Source organism: Rattus norvegicus, chromosome 5 (assembly GCF_036323735.1).
Source record: "Rattus norvegicus strain BN/NHsdMcwi chromosome 5, GRCr8, whole genome shotgun sequence".
Classification (NCBI taxonomy): domain Eukaryota; kingdom Metazoa; phylum Chordata; class Mammalia; order Rodentia; family Muridae; genus Rattus; species Rattus norvegicus.
Genome location: NC_086023.1, coordinates 22835138 through 22860919, shown reverse-complemented (window position 1 = coordinate 22860919; position 25782 = coordinate 22835138). Strand labels below are relative to the sequence as shown.

The window sequence follows — 25782 nt, the reverse complement described above, 5'->3', positions numbered from 1 at the left end:
CAGCAAGCTCTGAATTCAGTGAGACACACTGCCTCAATAAGGAAAAGAACAAACAAGAAAGACACTAGACACAAACCTCTTGCCTCCTCACCCATGTGCACACTTATGCAAACACACAAATGCAAACATACAACACTCATAAGCAATTCTAAATAAATGAACAAGGGAAACTTACCATTATATTTGTTCCCAAAGGAAATGCTTGGGTATAAATCTAAAAGATGTGCATAAGACCTATAGTTCAAAACTCTCTTGAAAGATATCAAAGAAAATATAAATAAATGAAGTATTTAAAGTTATTAACAGAATCAATACAGTTAGGATAACAGCTTTTCCCTGTTGGTTTACACACAATACAATCTTAATAAAGCCCTCCCCCCAGCAAGATAATTAGTAAGTAATAGCAAGATGATTTTAAATTTTTTATAGGGAGGAAAATTACATGTAATAGACAACAAAATACAGAAGAGGTGGGGGGAAGACAAGAAGCTCAAAAAAAAGTGTGCCCAGCTTTAAGGCTTACTATAAAGCCTTACTATTAAGTCAATATAATATGTGGAAAAAACAATAGGTAGACAGGAATCCATAATCAGACTAACACACAAAAGAAACTGAAGATAATTCAATAGAGAAAGGGCAGTAATTTCAACAGTGTTAGAACCAGGCAGTTATACACAATAAAGTGGATCAATACTATAGACCTCAATGGCATCCACAAAAATAATGAACTCAATGCATTGTAAGCCTATATATGAAACCAAAATTAAAAAAAATAATATTCCTTGGGTTCAGTTATTTTATTTTTCTGGAATAGCACCAAAAGCATGATCCTTTAAAGAAAACAATGTTAAAAGAAAATGAAAAAGGTGCTGAGTTAAAATGTAATAAAATCAATAATTTTTTTCTGCAAAAGATACTGTTAAGAGAATGAAAAGACAAAGTAATAACACGGAACACTACTATTACAAAATGGACAAAAGACCTGAACAAACATCCCATAAAAGATGAACAGCAAATTAAAAAATGATGACTGCACTATGTGTTATTATGGAATTGCTCATTCAGACAGAAAGGAGGTCCATTCCAAACCTTCATGACTGAAATTCAAAAAGCCACTGATGACAGTAAAATGCAGTGAGGATACAATCAAGGAGCTGGTGCACTGTGGCTACTCATGTGGTATAACCACATGTGAGAAGTCTGACAGTCTTCTACAAAACTCAACATGGCCTAACCATGTGACTCAGTGATCATGCTGTGAAACTTTTAGAAAGATGATTTCGGAATGTGAACCCACACAAAACATCTCTGCGCAAATGCATACTGTGGTGGCTTGGATATGCCTGACGCAGGGAGTGGTACTACTGGAAGGTGTGGCCTTGTTGGAATAGGCGTGGCCTTGTTGAAGGGGCTGTGTCACTGTAGAGGCTAGACTTGGAGATGATATATATGTTCAAACTCTGATCAGTGTGAGACACAGTAGTCTCCTGTTGCTGGCTTCAAATCAAAATGTAGAACTCTCACCTCATTCTCTAGCACCATGCCTGCCTGCAAGCTGCTATGTTTCCTGCCAAGACAATAATGGACTGAATCTCTGAAACTGTAAGCCAGCCCCAATTAGATGTCTATCCTTATAAGAATTGCCTTGGTTGTTGTGTTTCTTCACAGCAATAAAATGCTAACTAAGATATATACATTCTTTTTAGTCTTGCATGCCAAACTTTGAAGCAATTGAGATAGATGGATACACCATGGAACATTCATGAAATAGACAATTATTATTCAAAATAAAAACAAACAACCCAGAATGAACACAGAGTAGTCATACATGCACATTGCTGAATGGAGCATGGCCATGATGAAAGGCTTCACACCCTAGAACAACCTGGAAGAAGCAGAGCGAAAGAGACTAAATACACGAGTTGTTGAATCCTGAGTGTGCACATGTGAAGAAAATAGGGTTACAGTAAGTGAAACTGTCCTTCTTAGTGCTTCAGTTATGGGCACAGGGCATTGAACATATCAACAGCCACAGAACTGGACAAGATGCATTCTAACAGATTCTATCAACTGGTGTTGGGAATAAAATTCAATACTGGGCCATTATAGCCACTACACCTCACTAATGCAAGATGCAAAGTGAGAGCTGTGTGTAACTCAGCAGGCAAGCAAACTCTATGCCTCTGCCTTGGTACTTAAGATGACCAACCAGGGTTCTACTCCCAGCACCCATATATTTGCTCATGACCAACTGTAACTATAGTTCCAGGGAATCTGACCCCTTCCAACATCCATGAACACATGGGATAACTGTGGTATATGTATGTAGGCAAACCCCTTGAAAATAAATATTTTTCCTTAAAAGTTACATGTTTAACTTTTTGAGATAGGGTTTCACAGAGATGCCTCTGCCTCTGCCTCTGCCCCTGCCCCTGCCCCTGCCCCTGCCCCTGCCCCTGCCCCTGCCCCTGCCCCTGCCCCTGCCCCTGCCCCTGCCCCTGCCCCTGCCCCTGCCCCTGCCCCTGCCCCTGCCTCTGCCCCTGCCCCTGCCCCTGCCTCTGCCTTCCTAGTGCTGGGAATAAAGGTGTGAGCCACAATTCCTGGCTTTAGCTAAGATTTTGTGTAAGAGCATTAAAGGTTGCCAGTTAAGGGCTGGTTTGAACCATGGTGACCTTAGCCTGTTTTAGAGAGCTATACTGCCCTTTCATATAAATATTTTACTCTGGTACTAAATAATCAGAAGATGAGATGTGCCTCCTTCATATTCCTACTCCACTTTTTGTTGTTGTGTTTTGTTTGTGATAGGTTTTACCTCATTAGCTTACTTATTTATGCACTTTACATCCTGATCACTGCTCCTCCTCCCTCGTCTCTGTCCTACCCCAATCTCTCCCCTGTCCTCTCCTGGTCTCCTCTAAGAGGGGAAAGGTGCACCCACTAGATATCCCCTGACCCTAGCACATCCAGTCTGGGCAGGACTAGTCACATCCTCTCTCACTGAGACTAGCCCAGTTAGAGGAGGAGGATCTACAGACAAGCAACAGCTTTAGGGATAACTCTGACTCCAGCTGTCGGGAGACCCGCATGAAGACTGAGCTGCACATCTGCTGCATGTGGGGTGGGTAGGTCCAGTTCGTGTATGCTCTTTGGTTGTTGGTTCAGTCTCTGGAAGTCCCCAAGGGTCCAGGTTAGTTGATTTTCTTGGTCTTCCTGTGGAGTTCATCTCTACTCTAGAGCCCTTAATCCTTCCCCCAACTCTTCCATTAGACTCCCTGAGCTTCATCCAACATTTGGCTGTGGATCTCAGCATCTTTTTCAATCAGCTGCTTGGTAGAGCCTCTCAGAATACACCTACACCAGGCTCCTGTTTGCAAGCACAACAGAGAATCATTAATAGTGTCAGGGATTGGCACTTGCCCACCGGATGGGTCTCACTATGGGCCAGTTATTGGTTGGACATTCCCTCAGTCTCTACTTCATCTTTGACCCTGCATTTTTGTGAACAGGACAAATTTTGGATTGAAAGTTTTTGGGTTGGGTGGGTTGGTGTCTTTAGCCCTACACTGAGGTTCCTGCCTGGCTACAGGATATGATTATTTCAGGTTCCAGGGTTTTGTTTGTTTTGTTTTGCATGTGTGCGTGTGTGTGTGTATGTGTGTGTGTGTGTGTGTGTGTGTGTGTGTGTGTGTGCGTGCGCGCATGCATGTGTGTGCATGTGCGTGTGTGTGCGCATATGTATTTGTGTCCATGGCTAGAGATCAGGAGTTCTGTGACTAAAGGTTTGTACCACCATTGCCCAGCTTTCTAATTTGGACCTTTCCCTTATTTCAAAGCAGCCCATGTAATAAAAATATATGCCAGGAAAGAGTACAGTTTGTTTCTTAAAACAGTGACTTCAGCTCTTTGCAGTTAAGCATGCAGACCTCCCAGCTACCCCAAGAAGATGCACAACCCAATTATTTGCTGTTCTCTCTGACTTCCTTAGTAAATCTTTAAATGGTCTGTTCTTTGAACATTACAGGAGGAAGAATAATACTGTTCACAACAGTTCGGGAACATAAGCCTTTCAAGAAACTATAAATTCATGAGCACTGTCTTTAGAAAAACTATCATAGACACATGCATTTTTCATGCAACATTAGGGAGTTTCTGTAAGTATTCTCTGAAATGTATTCAGTTACATTGTGGAAGCCATCTAAATTTAAAATAAGTGACACATTCTGAGATGTTCCATTTTAAATTGCCTCATGATTTATGAAAAGAATAGTTAGTAGAAAAGGATGGATAAAGTTGGGACTATCACTAAGTTCAACTTCACACCACTAGTGGGTCACAAACACATTGACAAATAGGATCAAGACGTTGTTAAACTTCCAGTTGCTTAGTTCACATAGCATGGAAAGAGATTTCTGAATGTGAACATATGTTGACCACTCTGCATTTCCTTTCATGGGGTGGGGAGAGGGCAGAGCAGTGGTACAATTGGATAAAATTGTATTTCCAAACTTTGGCTTAGCTATATATTCTCTCTGTCTCTGTCTCTGTCTCTCTGTCTCTGTCTCTGTCTCTGTCTCTGTGTGTGTGTGTGTGTGCGTGTGTGTGCGTGTGTGTGTGTGTGTCTGTGATAGCATCTCATTGTAGTTTATACTGTAGTTTATACTTCTGATTTTAGTGGCTTTGAACTTGAGATTCTCCTAGCTCATCCTCCTGTGTACTGAGGTTATAAATGCCGGTTAGGAAACCTGACTTTCCTGTCCTTTTTTTCACTTGATTATTTTCTCTCCTTATTCCTGTTATGCAATAGTACAGAGAAAATGGAGGAATAAGTAACAACAACAGATGATCAAATTTTGAGCTGAAACTGATGGAGCTGGTAGAAGAAAGCTCTGATGGTTTGAATGAGAGTAGTCTTCATAGGCTCACATATTTCAATACTTAGTCTGATGTTGGAACTATTTTGGAAGGATTACGGGATGAGGCCTTGTTGCAGAAGGTGTCCCCCTGGGGGTAGGCTTGGTTTTGAAATATTCATTCCATTCCAGCATACTGTCTGCTTCCTGCTTGTGAACCAAGTTGTGAGTTTCCAGCTGCTGTTCCAGATGCCTGTTACAATGGCTTCACCCAGCCATTGCAGTCTCTTTTCTAAGATGTTGTGATCATGGTATATTTATCATAGCAATAGAGAAAGAACTAAGACATCAGTTTAACACTTCAGTCTGCTTAGATCCTAATACTATTCAGTATGACCTATAACAGCATATTATTTTGTGAATAGTATAGTTTTTTTGTGAAGAAACTGTCTATTTTTCTTTATGTATAGTTTTTTCCTTAACCATTCAGAGAGCTGTTAAGCAGAACTATTGGCTTTACACATGTTTAATACTTATTGTGTGTGTGCCCTCCATTCTTCATCACTCTCATTCAGTCTCACAGTGAGCTGGTCTGTTCTCTACTAAGATGATCTATTCTCCCCTCTGGTATTGTTGCTCCATCTGTCTGGGTTTGTGTTTTGTTCTGTCAGTTCATCCCTCTTCACTCTTCCCTTTTTTTCAACGTCATTAATGACTTTTTTCACTTCACAATACATAGGGAAAATTCAGTAAAAAGTTTACTGTCTAACATTCAGTATTAGTGGTCTTCCTACAGCGTGTAGGCTCTGAGAAGCCTCTGTCACACGTTAAAGACATGCAAAATAATAGTATCAGTATATGTTATCAACGTTAGTGGATATTAGGTCTTTTGTTCTCTAGTTAACATGAAAAAGAAAAGTTGTATATACCAATGGATTGATGTTGCCCAAAGCTTGGGGCACACCTAATACTTTTTAGAGAACTTAAGTCTAATTGATGTAGAGTAGTGAAGTAAGATGGCATATGGTCCTGGTATGTGTGACCAGTGTCTACTCTGACTTGTAAGTCAGCAGGATGTTCTTCCAGCTACTCTTTCCTTAAATGCCAGAGTGTAGGACGACCTTCACAGACAGGTCACAAGCAAGATGAGGCAAAAGCCATTTGATACACTGGTCACAAAAGTGAGTTTACTTGTGGAAGAAGTAGGATGGTCACACATTTCAGAGTTTATAGTAGACATTTTAGTTAAGTATGTTTTATTTTTCTCTCAGGGCACACTTGCATTGGTGTACATGTATAATCATATACCTCCATCTCTATGTGTATAGCTCTATATTATCTATATCTATCTTATATACATGTATCTGTATTTCCACCTATATATCTACAGTCTATATCTCTATTTTATATCTATCTATAGCTCTATATTGTCTTTATCTCTATATCTTCATCTATGTATCTATAGCTGTCTATATTTGCATTTCTATGTCTGTGAAGTATTTCAAAACTTGGGATATGGCTCAGTGGCTAAAGTACTTAGAGGACTTAAGCTTGGCTCCCCAGAACCCACTTATGCTGCTGGACATGGTAGTGTGGTGCTGTGATTCTGGTGATGGGAAGAAGAGAAAGGGATATCCCTGGAAGCCCAGTGTCAAGCTAGGCTAGCATAAGTGGCAAATTCCCATGTCAGTAAAAGGCCTAGTCTCAAATAAAAGGTGGAAGGCTCCTGAGGTTGTTCTTTGGCAACCATGCATACCATGCATATCTGCATACACAAGAATGGGTGCATACACACATGAAATATTTACAATTTCAGTATCAAAGATTGTGTTCATTTGACACTTATTTTAAAATAAAGATACTGGTTTAGATGTTTTTTCTATTCTTGGGGCTGTTCATGCTAGCTCTTCTCTACACATATAGGTGATAAGTAGAATCCTCCATTATTTTGGTGCAGGACTGGAGAGTTTGAAATTATTTAATCTTCTTGTTAATTTTAAAAACTGACTTATTATATGGTAGTGTTTCTGAAGTAGCTTTGGTTAAACACCTATAAGTGTTGTTAAATTTTGTTCTTATATATGTATACTCCTAGGTTTATAGTTTTTGTTAACTCTTCAAATCAGAATGGAGTCAAAGAATGGAAACTGCAAGAGAATGCTCAGTTCTCTTAATTTCTTAATGGCCCATCCTCAACCAATGATGTCATCTTGCATCATACTGGAGTAGAAGTCTGTAGGGAAGTTGGTAGGAACAGAAAGTACATACAAAATACTGTTCACAAGCTAGAAACCATATGTGCATTGGTGACCACAAAGATGTACTAAAATCATATCCATTCTTGTTGCCTCTGATGTTGAAGATATGGCAATCCTGAAGGAGAAGCTGACACCCTTATGATCAACACTGGATCTAGGGAAAAGTAAAATAATTATGAAACTATTGCTTTTCATTACAGACTTAGGCAGCAGATGAATGTGTTACATGCGAACTACAGAACAGTTGTTACATCATTGTGTTCTCTAAATCTTGCACAAGAAGGTGTCTTGTACTCCACATTAATTAGGAATGCACAGGGAAAGAGACTCAGTGAAATGCAGTTCATATACCTAATTTGCCACGTTGTACTTACATGTTTATAAGTTAAATCTTTGTATCAGAGATTGGAATGTAAGCTGTTTGGAGGTTATTTATTGTTGTTGTAGGTACAAAATTTCATAATTTTTGTGCAGTGGATCAATGGTCTTAGTGTTCCTCCTATTAAAGTAGAAGTTAAGTATGCTGAGAAAAAGCAACTTACTTGGTCAGGCCAGCTTTAGAATTTTATTGCTTAACTGGCTTGAATTTAAGCTTTACTAACCTTCCTCTGTCCTTCTGCTGTGGTAAGTCATATCATACTGGATGTTTCTGGTATGCATTGGCAGATCATCTCCTTATCTGTCCAAAAGCTTTTTCTTCTTAAATGATATTATTAATTTTAAGTATGGGTCTGTGTGTTGGTCTGTCTTTACCTCTGAGCTGTGGAGTCGAAAGGGCTGGCATCCAAATATTCCTTTTAAGTCCCTATGATCTCACACAAGAATACACACCCCTTTCTCATTAAAATATAGAATATACTAGTATGGACTAAGCTTTAAGCACAAAGGCCTTTGGAGGGATATTTACAATTCAACTAATAGCAGATGCCAAGCTATTATATAACAGACTACTCATTTAATACTGCATAGTAAGAAGAACACAGAAAGGAAAGTTTGGGGGGGAAACTAGGATTTTGACTTTGTTGCACATAGTCCTGCAATTCACCAGGAAAATCAATTCTACCATTTTGGGCCAAATTTAAAGAAAACATGTATTAAATATTAAATATTGACCAAGAGATGGACTTTGGTCAGGATCATCCTGTCCACTAGAATTTCCTAGCTTAAATAGCCCCAAGCCACATGTTGCAGGGGTTTTATAGGCCTCTTATTTTCCCATGATGCTTCTCATTTCCTAAGAACTACAATTCCCAAGATTACAGGAAGTTACCTTGTTTCTGGGCATGGGAAGCTTACAGGTATTGTAATTTTGGGAATGACAATAGACATTACATTGTTGTGAATTATGTCATTTGGGGTAAGTTGTATTTATATGCACTGCACAGGGCATCCTTTGTCATTAGAGGGAAAGAGACAGTAGCAACAGTCATTGTTCTTCTGTGACGAGGTCAAACCTTTGAGTATCAGCAGAGAGCTTGGATAGTATTATATACGGTATAAACAAATCTGTGGAATCTGACTCATGGATACCCTAGAGTTTCAGAACCTAATACTAATTCATTATCTTTGAATTTTGGGCTTTCATAGACATTGCCTACATCCTGACAAAAAGTTCTAGGGCATTTTAATAGGTTATTTTGCTCATAGTACATTCTGAGACAAGTGTTAACATAGCAGTCTAAAAGAGAATTGTCCTTTTACTCCTTGGCAAGACCTATCTGAATGTGGTATGTATGCTTAGTTGTACTCTCTGTTCAGCCTTTCAATTATGATGTTTTCTCTGTCAGGATTCAAAGAGTAAGACTACCTAAGGAAGTCTACTTCTGTAGACTTCAGCTTCACTTACGATGGAACTCAAAAAAAGAAAATTTTTAGCTAAGCCTGAATGTTGAAAACCAGATAAGTGATTTTTCTTTGTCTGGAGAAAATTGGAAAAGGAATATTAACCCCAGTAAATGCAAATGTAGTTGTTGATGGACATGAGGGCAGATGGGTCCTGTTAGGTGCCACGCTCATGAGATATCAGTCGATATCAGATGTGTCAGAAGAGCCACACTGTGCACAAGTGATATCTGCTCAGACTCTTTACATGTAAATCGACCTTTTACAAATCCAAGTGGTTTTAATAAAAAAAAAAAAGTTTACCTGTCCTCCTTACTAAGCCAGATTCTTCTTGTCTCTGGCTTTCTGTACCCAACAGTTTCTGATTGTCTCAAAAAATAAAACATGTGCCTGAGTCAAGGTGCTGAAAATGCTTTCAGGTATTGTTTATGAGTCTGTGCTCTTTATTTTCAGAGAGAAAGCAATACCTTAATGTCTTCCATATTTCATAAATCTGTCTCATGCTGCTTTTCAAAGCTGTGTGTGTGTGCTTGTTAGAAGGTACTTTTGGTTGTACTTAGAACAGAGAAGCTGCCTTAGACTGTCATGGACTATTTGGGTATTGGTAGTGGACTCCCATAAGGGAGATGTAGGACTAGTTAGAAATGCTTTGGGTTTTGACTCAAGATAGTAGTTAGGGAAGGCACTCTGACAGAAGTAATTTAACCATTCTTTGATGGGTTTGCCCCAGTGAATTTCCTGTCTGGCTCATCCTTAGAGAATGGTTTGCTCTCTGGGCATGCTTGCTAGTTTACCATTTCAGAATCCACTGCTAAATAGCAGAGAATGTGTCTACCTGAAGGACAAAGAAGAGAAAAGGTGATTTGCCTGGTCACAGATAAGACTTTTCTTGGAGATCCAGCTAAAGAAATTTGAGTTGGAGGTCAATGTTTACTATTGTCTTTCTAACACTTCAAAGAACTTGTAGGTTTGCCAAGGACTATGTGACACTCGCCCAGTAGAATATTGGGGGTCAGGCTTCTGAAATGAGGTAGAGAAAAGGAAACCCTGCTAAGAAAACAGAATCCTCCATTTTTATATTCATCTCAGTGAAGCTATCGGGACATGGTAGACTGAAACCTTAAGTAGCAAGAGGCAGCAACCATCACCCTAGGAAAATTTTCTCCTTAGGCCCATGTGTGCTCAGTGCCAAGTAATGTTCTGATTTCCTCCAGCATAGATTGGTTCTCTCTGTTTTAGAACTTCATATAAATAGACTGCAATAGTTACGTGTGCTTTTATATAAGGCTCTTGTCATCCAACATTGAGATTTTTTTTTTGAATGGTGCTGTTGTTAGAAACTTTAGTAGATAATTCCTTTTTACTTATTAGCAGATTCATTTGAAAGAATTTAACATCTAAACACACTCCATTCTTCTATTAAGCCATTCCTGGAATGTGCTGGATTTGGGCCAATTTGAGTAACTCCTGTGAATATCCATCAAGTCATTTTAAGGTCACATGCTTCATTTCTCAAATAAATGTATGCAGAAGTAAAATTTTTTGGGTCAGAATTCTTGAGATGCTGTGAAATAATTGTACAAAGCAGTTGCAACATACTTACGCTTGTTCAGTTGGTCTCCGAAAGCTTCGGTTGCTCTGCTCTCTTGCCAACATCATGTCTATGTTAGTTATGGTGCCTTTACTAGGTTGAACTCTTTTGGTTTTGTTTCTTGTTCGGTTTTTTTTTTTTTGTTTGTTTGTTTGGTTGGTTGGTTGGTTTTTTTGTTTTTGTTTTTGCTTTACCATAGAAAAGGAATGAACTAGACAAAGTCTGAAAACAAATCCCTGTGGCTGAAAGTGAATTATCTATTCCAGTATCAGACATAAATGCAGCAAATTGTAGTGGAAACAAACTCAGTGGATAAGGGAGCAGGGACACAAGACCTAACCACAGAGCAAACCAGGGCTGCAGAAACCAGGCTGGTTCAGCTTTCACAGATTTTACATGGGTGCTGAGGACAGGAGGGAACTCGGGTCCTCACTGAGCCGTCATCTCTCCAACCCCGTTGTTTGTTTTTTAAGTGACTGCCATTTTGGATGAAATTTCACCTCATGTAAGGGTAATTTTAATTTGCATTTCACTGATGGCTTGTAAGATCAAACATTTTTCATTTGTTTTACTGGACATTTGTGTTCCATCTTTTGAGAACTGTGTGCTCATTTCATTGTTTGATTTTTATTGTTGTTGTTTAGGTTCTTTGTATATACTAAATATTAATTATTTGTCAAATGTCAAATGTTAAATGAATATTAACTGTTTCCTTTGCTCTACAGAAGCCAGTTAATTTTATAGGGTGCCCAATTGTCATTTGTTTCCATTACTTGTGAGCCTCCAGTTTTAGTTGGCAAGACCTTTCCTATGCCTTGATCTTAAAGTATTTTCCTTGTAAAAGTTCCAAAGTTGCAGATCTTACATTAAGGTATTTGATCCATCATCTTGAAGCTGATTTTGTACAGATGAGAGATAGGTTTTGGGTTTTATTCTTGCACATATAGATGTCCAGTTTTCCTAGCACCATTTTTTTAAAGCTATTCTATGACATTTGGAAATTTTGCACATAGTTATGTCATGTATATGGGGTGGGGTAAGGGGTCATGTGCATGCTCTAGTGGATATGTGTAAGTCATAGAATAACCTGAGAGAGTTGTTTTGCCACCATTGAGTTCCAGGGATGGAACTCAAGTTGTCAGGATTGGTAGCTAGCACCCTTTATCTACAGAGCCATCTGGTTGGTCTTAGTCTACCTCATTTTTTATATACTAGGCCTCCAGATACTGCTGCAAGATCTGATATAACCACTAGAAAAATATTTCTTTCACAATTATTCTTTCTTTCATCATACTTTTATGGAGTTCTCATGCAATTTTAGTGTTTCATGAGATGGCATTTGAAATTCAGAGGAGTGTTTTTCCGTTCCCATCTATAACTAGTAAACTATTTTAGAATATGAGACTTTACTAAAGTGAGCAACCTTGCAGGGCAATCTTGCAGGTCATTCATTTAATTCCAGCACCCCAAAGGCAGAGATCACTATGAGTTGAGGTCAGTCTTGACTATGTAGTGAGCCTCAGGCCAGCCAAGGCTACATAATAAGACATGGGCTCAACAACAGCAGCGATGATGATGATGACAATTATGACAATCTTGTTGCTCAGATATACTGACAAAGGACTGGCCAGAAACAAAGTCCTATTGTATGACTTGAATTTGTTTTTAATAAAAATCTACCACATACACCATGAATACTTTATCCAAAAGACTTACCTTGATAGCTCTCCATATCTGTTTCAAGCTTCCTGGTATGAGTTCTAGAAGGCTTCATAAGATTTTTCATCATAAGGTTTTTATTTTGTATCCTCAACCTTCCTACCAGAACTTGGTTCATAACCAATGTTCAAAGTGATGATTTTAAAAGGAAAGGAAAGAAGAAGGAAGGACTAAGTACAGCAATAGAACAAAATTTCCTGAAAAGTGATTCAAAAGTATGTCATTCAAAATCAACAAGCCTACTTTTGCACATATCTACATATTCATATGCATACATCAATTTCACTGATTTAACTAAAACTCTACAGCATTTTTACTAAAATGTTTATATACAAGCAGTACAGTTTTGAAAATTTCTTACATTATAGCTTACATACACATTTATATAGTATAAAACTGCTACCTTTTACACAGCACCTGTACAAATACATATGTGTATATTGCCTCTTCCCTCCTCACACACACTCTAAAATAAATGGTAAGGAAAACAAATAAAAATGCCACTAAGGACGTGGGCAAAGGGAAACCCCATCCACTCCTGGGATTGTGGATTAGTCTAGACATTATGGAAATCCATATGGACATTCCTCAAAAACTACCCTCTGACCTAACCATACCACTCTTGAATATTTATTCAAAGGACTCCAAGGCAATTTATCATAGAAATACTTTCACATTTTTCTGTTTTTTTAGCATAACAGCAAGTTATAGGAACAAACTAGATGTCTGCAATAGGAGAATGGATAAGAAAAGTGTGTATATGCAATGAGATTTTTTTACAGCCATAAGGAAGAATGAAGTTATCTCACTTGCAGAAAAATGCATATAATTGAAGATAATTATTCTAGTCTTAGAACACATATATCATATGATTTCACCTATATTTTGTTCTTCAATTTTTGTATGACTGCTGAAAGATATATATATATATATATATATATATATATATGTGTGTGTGTGTGTGTGTGTATGTGTGTGTGTGTGTGTATGTGTAATCACATAAAAGTAGAACTCAAACTATTTGAGGAACAAAAGTAGCTCATATGGGGGAAAGGTTGAAGAAAAGGGAGGGAGGAGGGAGGTATGGAGTGAGCCATTCTTCATATTTTGGTTGCGAACTTAGCTTTTAAAAACTTGTTCTCAAGACTCTCTCTTGAGGAATGTCTGCACACTGGCCTCCCTTTACTTGGAAAATTTTGCCTGGAGAAGCAACAAGTAATGTGAGCTTCTGAAGCCAAAGGTATTAAGGCTAGATGTGAGATTCACCCACAAATCATCTGTCTCAAGGGTATGTAAGAAAACCCATCCATAGGCTCTGAACTCCTGGTCTTTTCAAAGGCAGGGGCATGCTTAAAACAAAACATACTTCATGATTCCTGAGCAGGGGTCTAGTGCTGTGTGGGTGGCATAAACATGGAGTTTTTCTACATGCACAGAGGCATCTCCGTCAGACTTAGAGACGTTTTAAGGGTAAATATAGGTCGGGTTCATTTACTAACCATAACTTGAGCTAATGCTGTTATTGAGGTTTATTTATTTCATTAACAACATTTTAAAGATTATATTAATTTATGTGTTTCTCCATTTATATATGTGCACCACTTGGGTGCCTGGTGTCCAAGGAGTTCAGAAAGGACAATGGATTCTCTGGAACTGGAATTAGGGATGAGTGTATGAAGTGGAAATTTTCAGAGGCTAAGTTGTGTCACGTTATGTTTTTCTAGAAACTGTTTTATGAGAACATATTTGTGCTGAAGCAGACATGTGGAAGGATGTTTTCTGAGAATAGATATATGGTTGAAAGAATAATGGTGTTTGAAAGGGATATAAATAAACCCAACAGACAGTCCTTGCCACTCTGCTGATCATTTGTCATGACTTCATAGAGAAATGCAGCAAAAAACTTCTGGTTATGTTCGCGTGGCTTGCTGCTTCCACATACTTTGACCAATTGGCAGAGACTCAAGGTTTCTTTTGGGTCAAACTATCATTGTTGATTTGTGTTTTTCAGTGGACTGTGCTCACTGATGTTGATTCATGTGACCTGAGCTGCTGATATCCTGACACTGCAGATTGGATTTACCTCCACAACTACAGATCTACATCCTCCTTTGCTCAATTAACCATTCCTTTTCACTAGCTCTGGTTGATGGTGGGCTAGAAGGGAGGTTAAAGCATTTATGCACATGTATTAAAGTAGGTTTTAAAAAATGTAAGCCTATAGTTGTAATCAGCCATGTGGGTGCTAAGAGCCAAACCCAGGTCCTCTGAAAGAGCAACAAGTGCCTTTAACCACTGAACCATCTCTGAAGCTTCTAATCTCTAGTTTCAACTGAAAAAAAAAAAAAAGAAGCAAGGGTCATTCCAATATCATTTGTCTCTGGCCATATGGCCTAATAGTGGCATAACTGTGACATAAACGTCTGTACTCACACTCTGAAGCACACACTAAAAAAAAAAACCAAAACCAAAACCGAAAAACAAAACCCATTCTTTTCTTGAAATAGTGTCAGCATTAAAGGGCAGTTGAGGGGCTAAAAAAAGAAAAAGCAAATGTACTTCATTCAAATTCTTGAGGTGATAGTATTTACCATGTTTTTCTCGCCTTTTCCCTTATACAGTTGCAAATTTAAGTTTTGTGCAAAAAAATGAGTTCTTTAAAAAATAGTTTTCTCACATAATCACATTATCAGACGAGGTCATTACTGTTTAGACAATTCATATTCCGTTTTATTTTTTTTAAAGGTGAGCAAAACAGGTTCAGGATTCCATCCAGGATTATCGTTGAGAGCCAATACCCTTAATCCGTGCCCTGGTCAGCCTCGGTGTGCAAGTGATATTTTGTCATGTGACGTTCTTTCTGGAAACTATCTCATGAATATGATTGGCAGCATTGCCATATTCTTCATCTCCAGGTATGTGCAGACTTGATGTTGTTATATTCCTGTTTGTTTGAGTGTTTCTTGCAAACATTTCCTCCAGTTAAAAGTACATACTTTATGTTCTCCATAACAGCCTCCATTTAATTTTAAAATAGCTTTTATGCCATGTAATGGTTTGAATATACTCGGCCCAGGGAGTGGCACTATTAGGAGGTATGTCTTTGTTGGAGTAGGTGTGGCCTTGTAAGAGTACATGTGGCCTTGTTAGAAGAAGTGTGTCACTGTGGGCATGGACTTTAAGACCCTTGTCCTAGCTACCTGGAAGCCAGTCTTCTCCAAGCTGCCTATGGAACAAAAGGTAGTACTCTCAACTCCTCCAGCACCATGCCTGCCTGAATGAGGCCATGCTTCCTGCCATAACGATAATGAACTGAACCTCTGAATCTGTAAGCCAGCCCCAATTACATGTTTTCATTTATAAGAGTTGCATTGGTCAGATGTCTCTTTACAACAATGAAACTGTAATACATTCCCTCAATGAATTCCTATGAGCTGGTAAGTTTTAAAATTAGATTTTTTTTTTAATTAACTTGAGTATTTCTTATATACATTTCGAATGTTATTCCCTTTCCCGGTTTCCGGGCAAACATCACCCTCCCCCCTCCCCTTCTTATGGGAGTTCCCCTCCCAACCCTCCCCCCATTGCCGCCCTCCCCCCATAGACTAGTTCACTGGGGGTTCAGTCTTAGCAGGACCCAGGGCTTCCCCTTCCACTGGTGCTCTTACTAGGATATTCATTGCTACCTATGGGGTCAGAGTCCAGGGTCAGTCCATGTACAGTCTTTAGGTAGTGGCTTACTCCCTGGAAGCTCTGGTTGCTTGGCATTGTTGTACATATGGGGTCTTGAGCCCCTTCAAGCTCTTCCAGTTCTTTCTCTGATTCCTTCACGGGGGTCCTATTCTCAGTTCAGTGGTTTGCTGCTGGCATTCGCCTCTGTATTTGCTGTATTCTGGCTGTGTCTCTCAGGAGCGATCTACATCCGGCTCCTGTCGGTCTGCACTTTTTTGCTTCATCCATCTTGTCTAATTGGGTGGCTGTATATGTATGGGCCACATGTGGGGCAGGCTCTGAATGGGTGTTCCTTCAGTCTCTGTTTTAATCTTTGCCTCTCCCTTCCCTGCCAAGGGTATTCTTTTTCCTCATTTAAAGAAGGAGTGAAGCATTCACATTTTGATCATCCGTCTTGAGTTTCGTTTGTTCTAGGGATCTAGGGTAATTCAAGCATTTGGGCTAATAGCCACTTATCAATGAGTGCATACCATGTATGTCTTTCTGTGATTGGGTTAGCTCACTCAGGATGATATTTTCCAGTTCCAACCATTTGCCTACGAATTTCATAAAGTCGTTGTTTTTGATAGCTGAGTAATATTCCATTGTGTAGATGTACCACATTTTCTGTATCCATTCCTCTGTTGAAGGGCATCTGCGTTCTTTCCAGCTTCTGGCTATTATAAATAAGGCTGCGAGGAACATAGTAGAGCACGTGTCTCTTTTATATGTTGAGGCATCTTTTGGGTATATGCCCAAGAGAGGTATAGCTGGATCCTCAGGCAGTTCAATGTCCAATTTTCTGAGGAACCTCCAGACTGATTTCCAGAATGGTTTTACCAGTCTGCAATCCCACCAACAATGGAGGAGTGTTCCTCTTTCTCCACATCCTCGCCAGCATCTGCTGTCACCTGAGTTTTTGATCTTAGCCATTCTCACTGGTGTGAGGTGAAATCTCAGGGTTGTTTTGATTTGCATTTCCCTTATGACTAAAGATGTTGAACATTTCTTTAGGTGTTTCTCAGCCATTCGGCATTCCTCAGCTGTGAATTCTTTGTTTAGCTCTGAACCCCATTTTCTAATAGGGTTATTTGTTTCCCTGCGGTCTAACTTCTTGAGTTCTTTGTATATTTTGGATATAAGGCCTCTATCTGTTGTAGGATTGGTAAAGATCTTTTCCCAATCTGTTGGTTGCCGTTTTGTCCTAACCACCGTGTCCTTTGCCTTACAGAAGCTTTGCAGTTTTATGAGATCCCATTTGTCGATTCTTGATCTTAGAGCATAAGCCATTGGTGTTTTGTTCAGGAAATTTTCTCCAGAGTCCATGTGTTCGAGATGTTTCCCCACTTTTCTTTCTATTAGTTTGAGTGTATCTGGTTTGATGTGGAGGTCCTTGATCCACTTGGACTTAAGCTTTGTACAGGGTGATAAGGATGGATCGATCTGCATTCTTCTACATGTTGCCCTCCAGTTGAACCAGCACCATTTGCTGAAAATGCTATCTTTTTTCATTGGATGGTTTTGGTTCCTTTGTCAAAAATCAAGTGACCATAGGTGTGTGGGTTCATTTCTGGGTCTTCAATTCTATTCCATTGGTCTATCTGTCTGTCTCTGTACCAATACCATGCAGTTTTTATCACTATTGCTCTGTAATACTGCTTGAGTTCAGGGATAGTGATTCCCCCTGAAGTCCTTTTATTGTTGAGGATAGTTTTAGCTATCCTGGGTTTTTTGTTATTCCACATGAATTTGCAAATTGTTCTGTCTAACTCTTTGAAGAATTGGATTGGTATTTTGATGGGGATTGCATTGAATCTGTAGATTGCTTTTGGTAAAATGGCCATTTTTACTATATTAATCCTGCCAATCCATGAGCATGGGAGATCTTTCCATCTTCTGAGGACTTCTTCAATTTCTTTCCTCAGTGTCTTGAAGTTATTATTGTACAGATCTTTTACTTGCTTGGTTAAAGTCACACCGAGGTACTTTATATTATTTGGGTCTATTAAGAAGGGTGTCGTTTCCCTAATTTCTTTCTCGGCTTGTTTCTCTTTTGCATAGAGGAAGGCAACTGATTTATTTGAGTTAATTTTATACCCAGCCACTTTGCTGAAGTTGTTTATCAGCTTAGTAGTTCTCTGGTGGAACTTTTGGGATCACTTAAATATACTATCATGTCATCTGCAAATAGTGATATTTTGACTTCTTCTTTTCCGATCTGTATCCCCTTGATCTCCTTTTGTTGTCTGATTGCTCTGGCTAGAACTTCAAGAACTATATTGAATAAGTAGGGAGAGAGTGGGCAGCCTTGTCTAGTCCCTGATTTTAGTGGGATTGCTTCAAGTTTCTCTCCATTTAGTTTAATGTTAGCAACTGGTTTGCTGTATATGGCTTTTACTATGTTTAGGTATGGGCCTTGAATTCCTATTCTTTCCAGGACTTTTATCATGAAGGGGTGTTGAATTTTGTCAAATGCTTTCTCAGCATCTAATGAAATGATCATGTGGTTCTGTTCTTTCAGTTTGTTTATATAATGGATCACGTTGATGGTTTTCCATATATTAAACCATCCCTGCATGCCTGGGATGAAGCCTACTTGATCATGGTGGATGATTGTTTTGATGTGCTCTTGAATTCGGTTTGCCAGAATTTTATTGAGTATTTTTGCGTCGATATTCATAGGGGAAATTGGTCTGAAGTTCTCTTTCTTTGTTGTGTCTTTGTGTGGTTTAGGTATAAGAGTAATTGTGGCTTCGTAGAAGGAATTCTGTAGGGCTCCATCTGTTTCAATTTTGTGGAATAGTTTGGATAATATTGGTATGAGGTCTTCTATGAAGGTTTGATAGAATTCTGCACTAAACCCGTCTGGACCTGGGCTCTTTTTGGTTGGGAGACCTTTAATGACTGCTTCTATTTCCTTAGGAATTATGGGGTTGTTTAACTGGTTTATCTCTTCCTGATTTAACTTCAATACCTGGTATCTTTCTAGGAAATTGTCCATTTCCTGAAGATTTTCAAATTTTGTTGAATATAGGTTTTTATAGTAAGATCTGATGATTTTTTGAATTTCCTCTGAATCTGTAGTTATGTCTCCCTTTTCATTTCTGATTTTGTTAATTTGGACGCACTCTCTGTGTCCTCTCGTTAGTCTGGCTAAGGGTTTATCTATCTTGTTGATTTTCTCAAAGAACCAACTTTTGGTTCTGTTGATTCTTTCTATGGTCCTTTTTGTTTCTACTTTGTTGATTTCAGCTCTGAGTTTGATTATTTCCTGCCTTCTACTCCTCCAGGGTGTATTTGCTTCTTTTTGTTCTAGAGCTTTTAGGTGTGCTGTCAAGCTGCTGACATATGCTCTTTCCTGTTTCTTTCTGCAGGCACTCAGCGCTATGAGTTTTCCTCTTAGCACAGCTTTCATTGTGTCCCATAAGTTTGGGTATGTTGTATCTTCATTTTCATTAAATTCTAAAAAGTTTTTAATTTCTTTCTTTATTTCTTCCTTGACCAGGTTATCATTGAGTAGAGCATTGTTCAATTTCCACGTATATGTGGGCATTCTTCCCTTACTGTTATTGAAGACCAGTTTTAGGCCGTGGTGGTCCGATAGCACGCATGGGATTATTTCTATCTTTCTGTACCTGTTGAGACCCGTTTTTTGACCAATTATATGGTCAATTTTGGAGAAAGTACCATGAGGAGCTGAGAAGAAGGTATATCCTTTTGCTTTAGGATAGAGTGTTCTATAAATATCCGTTAAGTCCATTTGGCTCATGACTTCTCTTAGTCTGTCTACATCACTGTTTAATTTCTGTTTCCATGATCTGTCCATTGATGAGAGTGGGGTGTTGAAATCTCCTACTATTATTGTGTGAGGTGCAATGTGTGTTTTGAGCTTTAGTAAGGTTTCTTTTACGTATGTAGGTGCCCTTGTATTTGGGGCATAGATATTTAGGATTGAGAGTTCATCTTGGTGGATTTTTCCTTTGATGAATATGAAGTGTCCTTCCTTATCTTTTTTGATGACTTTTAGTTGGAAATTGATTTTATTTGATATTAGTATGGCTACTCCAGCTTGCTTCTTCTGACCGTTTGCTTGGAAAATTGTTTTCCAGCCTTTCACTCTGAGGTAGTGTCTGTCTTTGTCTCTGAGGTGTGTTTCCTGTAGGCAGCAGAATGCAGGGTCCTCGTTGCGTATCTAGTTTGTTAATCTATGTCTTTTTATTGGGGAGTTGAGGCCATTGATATTGAGAGATATTAAGGAATAGTGATTATTGTTTCCCTTTATATTCATATTTGGATGTGAGGTTATGTTTGTGTGCTTTCATTCTCTTTGTTTTGTTGCCAAGACGATTAGTTTCTTGCTTCTTCTAGGGTATAGCTTGCCTCCTTATGTTGGGCTTTACCATTTATTATCCTTTGTAGTGCTGGATTTGTAGAAACATATTGTGTAAATTTGGTTTTGTCATGGAATATCTTGGTTTCTCCATCAATGTTAATTGAGAGTTTTGCTGGATACAGTAACCTGGGCTGGCATTGTGTTCTCTTAGGGTCTGCATGACATCAGTCCAGGATCTTCTGGCCTTCATAGTTTCTGGCGAGAAGTCTGGTGTGATTCTGATAGGTCTCCCTTTATATGTTACTTGACCTTTTTCCCTTACTGCTTTTAATATTCTTTCTTTATTTTGTGCGTTTGGTGTTTTGACAATTATGTGACGGGAGGTGTTTCTTTTCTGGTCCAATCTATTTGGAGTTCTGTAGGCTTCTTGTATGTCTATGGGTATCTCTTTTTTTAGGTTAGGGAAGTTTTCTTCTATGATTTTGTTGAAGATATTTACTGGTCCTTTGAGCTGGGAGTCTTCACTCTCTTCTATGCCTATTATCCTTAGGTTTGATCATCTCATTGAGTCCTGGATTTCCTGTATGTTTTGGACCAGTAGCCTTTTCCGCTTTACATTATCTTTGACAGTTGAGTCAATGATTTCTATGGAATCTTCTGCTCCTGAGATTCTCTCTTCCATCTCTTGTATTCTGTTGGTGAAGCTTGTATCTACAGTTCCTTGTTTCTTCTTTTGGTTTTCTATATCCAGGGTTGTTTCCATGTGTTCTTTCTTGATTGCTTCTATTTCCATTTTTAATTCCTTCAACTGTTTGATTGTGTTTTCCTGGAATTCTTTCAGGGATTTTTGTGTCTCCTCTCTATGGGCTTCTACTTGTTTATTTATGTTTTCCTGGAATTCTTTCAGGGATTTTTGCGATTCTTTCAGGCATTTTTGCGATTCCTCTCTGTAGGCTTCTACTTGTTCTCTAAGGGAGTTCTTCATGTGTTTCTTGAAGTCCTCCAGCATCATGATCAAAAATGATTTTGGAACTAGATCTTGCTTTTCTGCTGTGTTTGGATATTCCATGTTTGTTTTGATTGGAGAATTGGGCTCCGATGTTGCCATTTAGTCTTGGTTTCTGTTGCTTGGGTTCCTGCACTTGCCTCTCGCCATCAGATTATCTCTAGTGTTACTTTGTTCTGCTATTTCTGACAGTGGCTAGACTGTCCTATAAGCCTGTGTGTCAGGAGTGCTGTAGACCTGTTTTCCTCTCTTTCAGTCAGTTATGGGGACAGAGTGTTCTGCTTTCTGGCGTGTAGTTTTTCCTCTCTACAGGTCTTCAGCTGTTCCTGTGGGCCTGTGTCTTGAGTTCACCAGGCAGCTTTCTTGCAGCAGAAAATTTGGTCTTACCTGTGGTCCTGAGGCTCAAGTTCGCTCGTGGGGTGCTGCCCAGGGGCTCTCTGCAGAGGCAGCAACCAGGAAGACCTGTGCCGCCCCTTCCGGGAGCTTCAGTGCACCAGGGTTCCAGATGGTCTTTGGCGTTTTCCTCTGGCGTCCGAGATGTGTGTGCAGGGAGCAGTCTCTTCTGGTTTCCCAGGCGTGTCTGCCTCTCTGAAGGTTTAGCTCTCCCTCCCACGGGATTTGGGTGCAGAGAACTGTTTATCTGGTCTGTTTCCTTCAGGTTCCGGCGGTGTCTCAGGCGCAGGGGTCCTGCCGCTCCTGGGCCCTCCCCTACGGGAACCCAGAGGCCTTATACAGTTTCCTCTTGGGCCAGGGATGTGGGCAGGGGTGAGCAGTGTTGGTGGTCTCTTCCACTCTGCAGCCTCAGGAGTGCCCACCTGACCAGGCGGTTGGGTCTCTCTCTCAACGGGTCTGGGAGCAGAGAGCTGCTGCGGGCCGGGATCCACGGGTGTGGGACTTCCGGTAAACACAGAACGTGCCGGTCCTAGAGAAATTCTGCTTCCGTGTGTCCCAAGCTCACCAGGTAGCTTTCTTGCAGCAGAAAATTTGGTCTTACCTGTGGTCCCGAGGCTCAGGTTCGCTCGTGGGGTGCTGCCCAGGGGCTCTCTGCAGCGGCAGCAACCAGGAAGACCTGTGCCTCCCCTTCCGGGAGCTTCAGTGCACCAGGGTTCCAGATGGTCTTTGGCTTTTTCCTCTGGCGTCCGAAATGTGTGTGCAGGGAGCAGTCTCTTCTGGTTTCCCAGGCTTCTAGATTTTGTTTTTTTACAAACCTTCTTTCTTACTGAAAGTATAATAAAAATTATAATCTTAATTATATTTGTGACTAACATTTTGCTTGTTACTTTTAAGATATATGTTTTAGAACTAAAATTCTTCATGTTGGATGTGCTTTTGAGCACATGTGATCATGTGTGTACGTGTGTGTGTGTGTGTGTGTGTGTGTGTGTGTGTGTGTAAGCTCTCATACGAATGGAAGGAAGTAGACAGCCTCAGGTGGTATTCCTCAGAACTGTTACCTATCTTATAGTTTGAGACACGATCTCTCTGAATTAGGATTTACTAAGAAGGCTCAGCTGGCTGGCCAGAGAGCCTCAGGGATCTTTCTATTTCATTTTTCCCCACTAGTAGGATTATAAATACATACTATCATATTCATTTTAAAATATGGGCTGTGGGAATTGAACTCAAGTCCTTGTCTTTGCATGCCAATCTCTTTACCCACTGTGCCCTCACCTTAGTCCCGGAATTGAAGCTCTTAATCTAGCACTCCGTGTTTTGGTTCTTGCTATATTGCTGTGAACAGACACCAAGACTAGGGAACATTATGATTGCAAGAAAAAAGAATTTAATTTTAATGGAGCTTATTTACAGTTACAGAGTGTTAATCCATAAAATTGTTATGTCAAGTAGCATGGCATTTAAACTGAGAGCTTACATCTAATCCACAAAGATGGAGGAAGGGAAGGGTAGGGACAGAACCAGAGCCAGACAAAATGAAGGGACTGGGACAGACAGATGTGGGGGGGGGGGAGGCACTAGTGTGTGCTTTTAAAACATCAAAGCCCCCTGCCAGTGACACAGAATCCCCAACAAGGTTACACTTCCTAATCCTTTCTAAAACAATGCCACCAACTGAAGACCATGTATTCAAAAATAAAAATGGGTTTATAGGTCCTATTCTCATTCAAACCAACAAGCTCACAGCTATAGTTTCCATTCACACTGTGGAATTCAAGGTAATGTTTTGTGTACTTGTACATAATTTGGGAGACCAATTCTGTTTTAATTATGGTTCTTTATAGGAACAGAGTAATAGAAGAAATATCTATCTATATCGATGTATCTGTCTCCCAGATTTATTAAGAGTGACTTTGAGGCTATGGGCCAGCTAGTCCAACAATGGCCATCTGTCAATGAAAGTCCAAGAACAGGGTAATTTCTTCAATCTATAAAGCTAGATGTCTTATCTGATCTTCAATATATATTGGAGTCCAAAGGAAGTAGGCCTGAATGCCAGTGATAGAATGAACTTTCCAGCAATAGTAAGGAGAAAAAGGCAAATAGAGACACTGGGCTTGGCATGGGGTTTTGAACCTGAAATCTTACCCCTACTAACACACCTCCTCCAATAGGGGTACTCCTACTCTAATAAAGCAACACCTAATACCCCAATCCTTCTCAAACAATTCCACTCTTTGGTGACTAAGCATTAAAATATATGAGCCTATGGTGGCCATTCTTATTTAAACCTCCAGAGTTCATACTTTTATTAGAGTTTAGAACAACTGATAACTCCACAAAGCTTAAAGAGTTGCTTTGCTATATGCCTGCATTTAATAATTTAAGAATGCATCCTGCCCTATAAAGTTCTAACAAGTAACATAATAGTTCCTTGTAAATTTTAACAAAATGCACTTACTGAGAAGTCACACAGCAGATCCATCAATTTACTATGAACTTCTTAGTATATCTATTTCCTACTTAAAGCAGACTGCTTGTATATTTTATTGACTCCTTCAGTATTTTAATAAATGGTGGTTTTCTTTTCTGTCCTCTTCTGGGAAATCAGTGCCAACACAGAGCCACACTGCGTATCTATTGTGCAGTGGAATCAGTCTATACACTATGTCCTATAGGTATTAAAACAGGAACTGATCATTTATACAGATGTCCAGCAGGTCACATGTAGTGAGTAGCATTGCAAGACAAATGTGTAGGTGTCCAAAGGTGAGAGTGTATAATATTTAATAGAGGAGGATAATTCTTTAGTCATTGTGATAGGCAGATTCTTGAGTTCTAGTGCCATAATATTTGATGATGCTTGATGACACAAGGAGTACAGTGCATGATGATTCAGGCTCTCAGGTTATTCTTGAGAACTATGTCAAGGTCTTTTCTTCTCTCCTCTTATGTGTGATCATTTTCTTCTTTTAAATTACGATAATCCTACTGTGATCTAGCAATCCACAGTCACTAAAAGAGCTATTGACACAGAAACTCCAGTGGTAGATTGTCTTTGGATGAGGAATATTGGCAATTCTTAAAGTAGTCAGCTCTCAGGAATTGCTCATCATCTTATCTATTTTTCTGAGTTTATGTTTTTAAGAGAGTTTAGTTCTACCTCTCAGTTTCTGTAGGTCATGTCCTCCACTTTGTCTTCTCTGTTGAGGGTTCTTGTGGGTTCCAGATACTGAGGGTAAAGTTAAACCTTATTGATGGATAAGATTCCTTTAGGCTTACCTACAGTGATACATATTATCAAATTGCATACAGCTGCCTTTTCTCTAGCACTGGTAAATTAAACGTACAAACAATAAAATGTTTTATTATTTATGTCTCTGTGACTCTTTTAAGCATAGTACAGAGTTCTTTGGAAAATTCTAGAAGAAAGTATTAAATAAAATTAAACATATGACATGTGACCTCAGAAATAGATAATGGATGTCTAACATTGGAAATATTTGGGGGAAAAACAACAAAGGCTTGATCTTCACCATTTGAGTAGCTTTTCTTTCAATGTTCACTGAAATGTGTCCATCACCCCTTTCCTCTTTAAATATAATAAGGAAGCCTGGGCTTATGTCCTGCCTGTTGATAGTCTGTCCTATTGCAAGTTAAGGCAGTGGATTTTGAAGCATTGAAGTGTATTCTAAGCACTAGCTGATTTTTAGTACATTAATATTAATAAGGAAATCAATTTATTGCTGATATGTAGTTGAATGGTATAGTGCCTTGACATTTCTATTTGATCCCCAGAATTCCTAGCACCGATCCCCCAAAAGCAAACTAATATTTGTCAAAACAATAGTATATCAGAATATTTCAAAAAATTAAAACTCAATATTATATGTAATTTCTTACCTGTAAGAAAGACTCACTGAGTCTTTGAACTTGGTACTGATTTCATGTTTAAAGTAGTGTAATGCAAATTGCTAAGAGATAGTTAGAAAACAAAAATATTTTTAAAAAGGCTAAGCAATATCTTTTGAAATATAAAGATAACAGTTGACTATTCTTTCCTTTAGTCTGATGAA

General features: G+C 39.1%; 1 protein-coding gene across 4 annotated transcripts in view; it reads right to left on the bottom strand.

Annotated features, from left to right (window-relative positions):
- Window positions 1-25782, bottom strand: part of LOC108350924 (uncharacterized) — an 82766-nt gene that overhangs the window by 40369 nt on the left and 16615 nt on the right. For 2 of the 4 annotated variants that reach the window (XM_063261255.1, XM_063261256.1), the window contains exons 2-3: window positions 22305-22529; window positions 12258-12368 (exon numbers count right to left, since the gene is read on the bottom strand). In XM_063261255.1, coding sequence (XP_063117325.1) covers window positions 12258-12368; window positions 22305-22529 — 336 coding nt within the window. Of the gene's footprint in view, window positions 1-3634; window positions 7263-12257; window positions 12369-22304; window positions 22530-25782 lie in introns of those variants that run through there. The other 2 variants (XM_063261257.1, XM_063261258.1) reach the window with 2 other exon arrangements.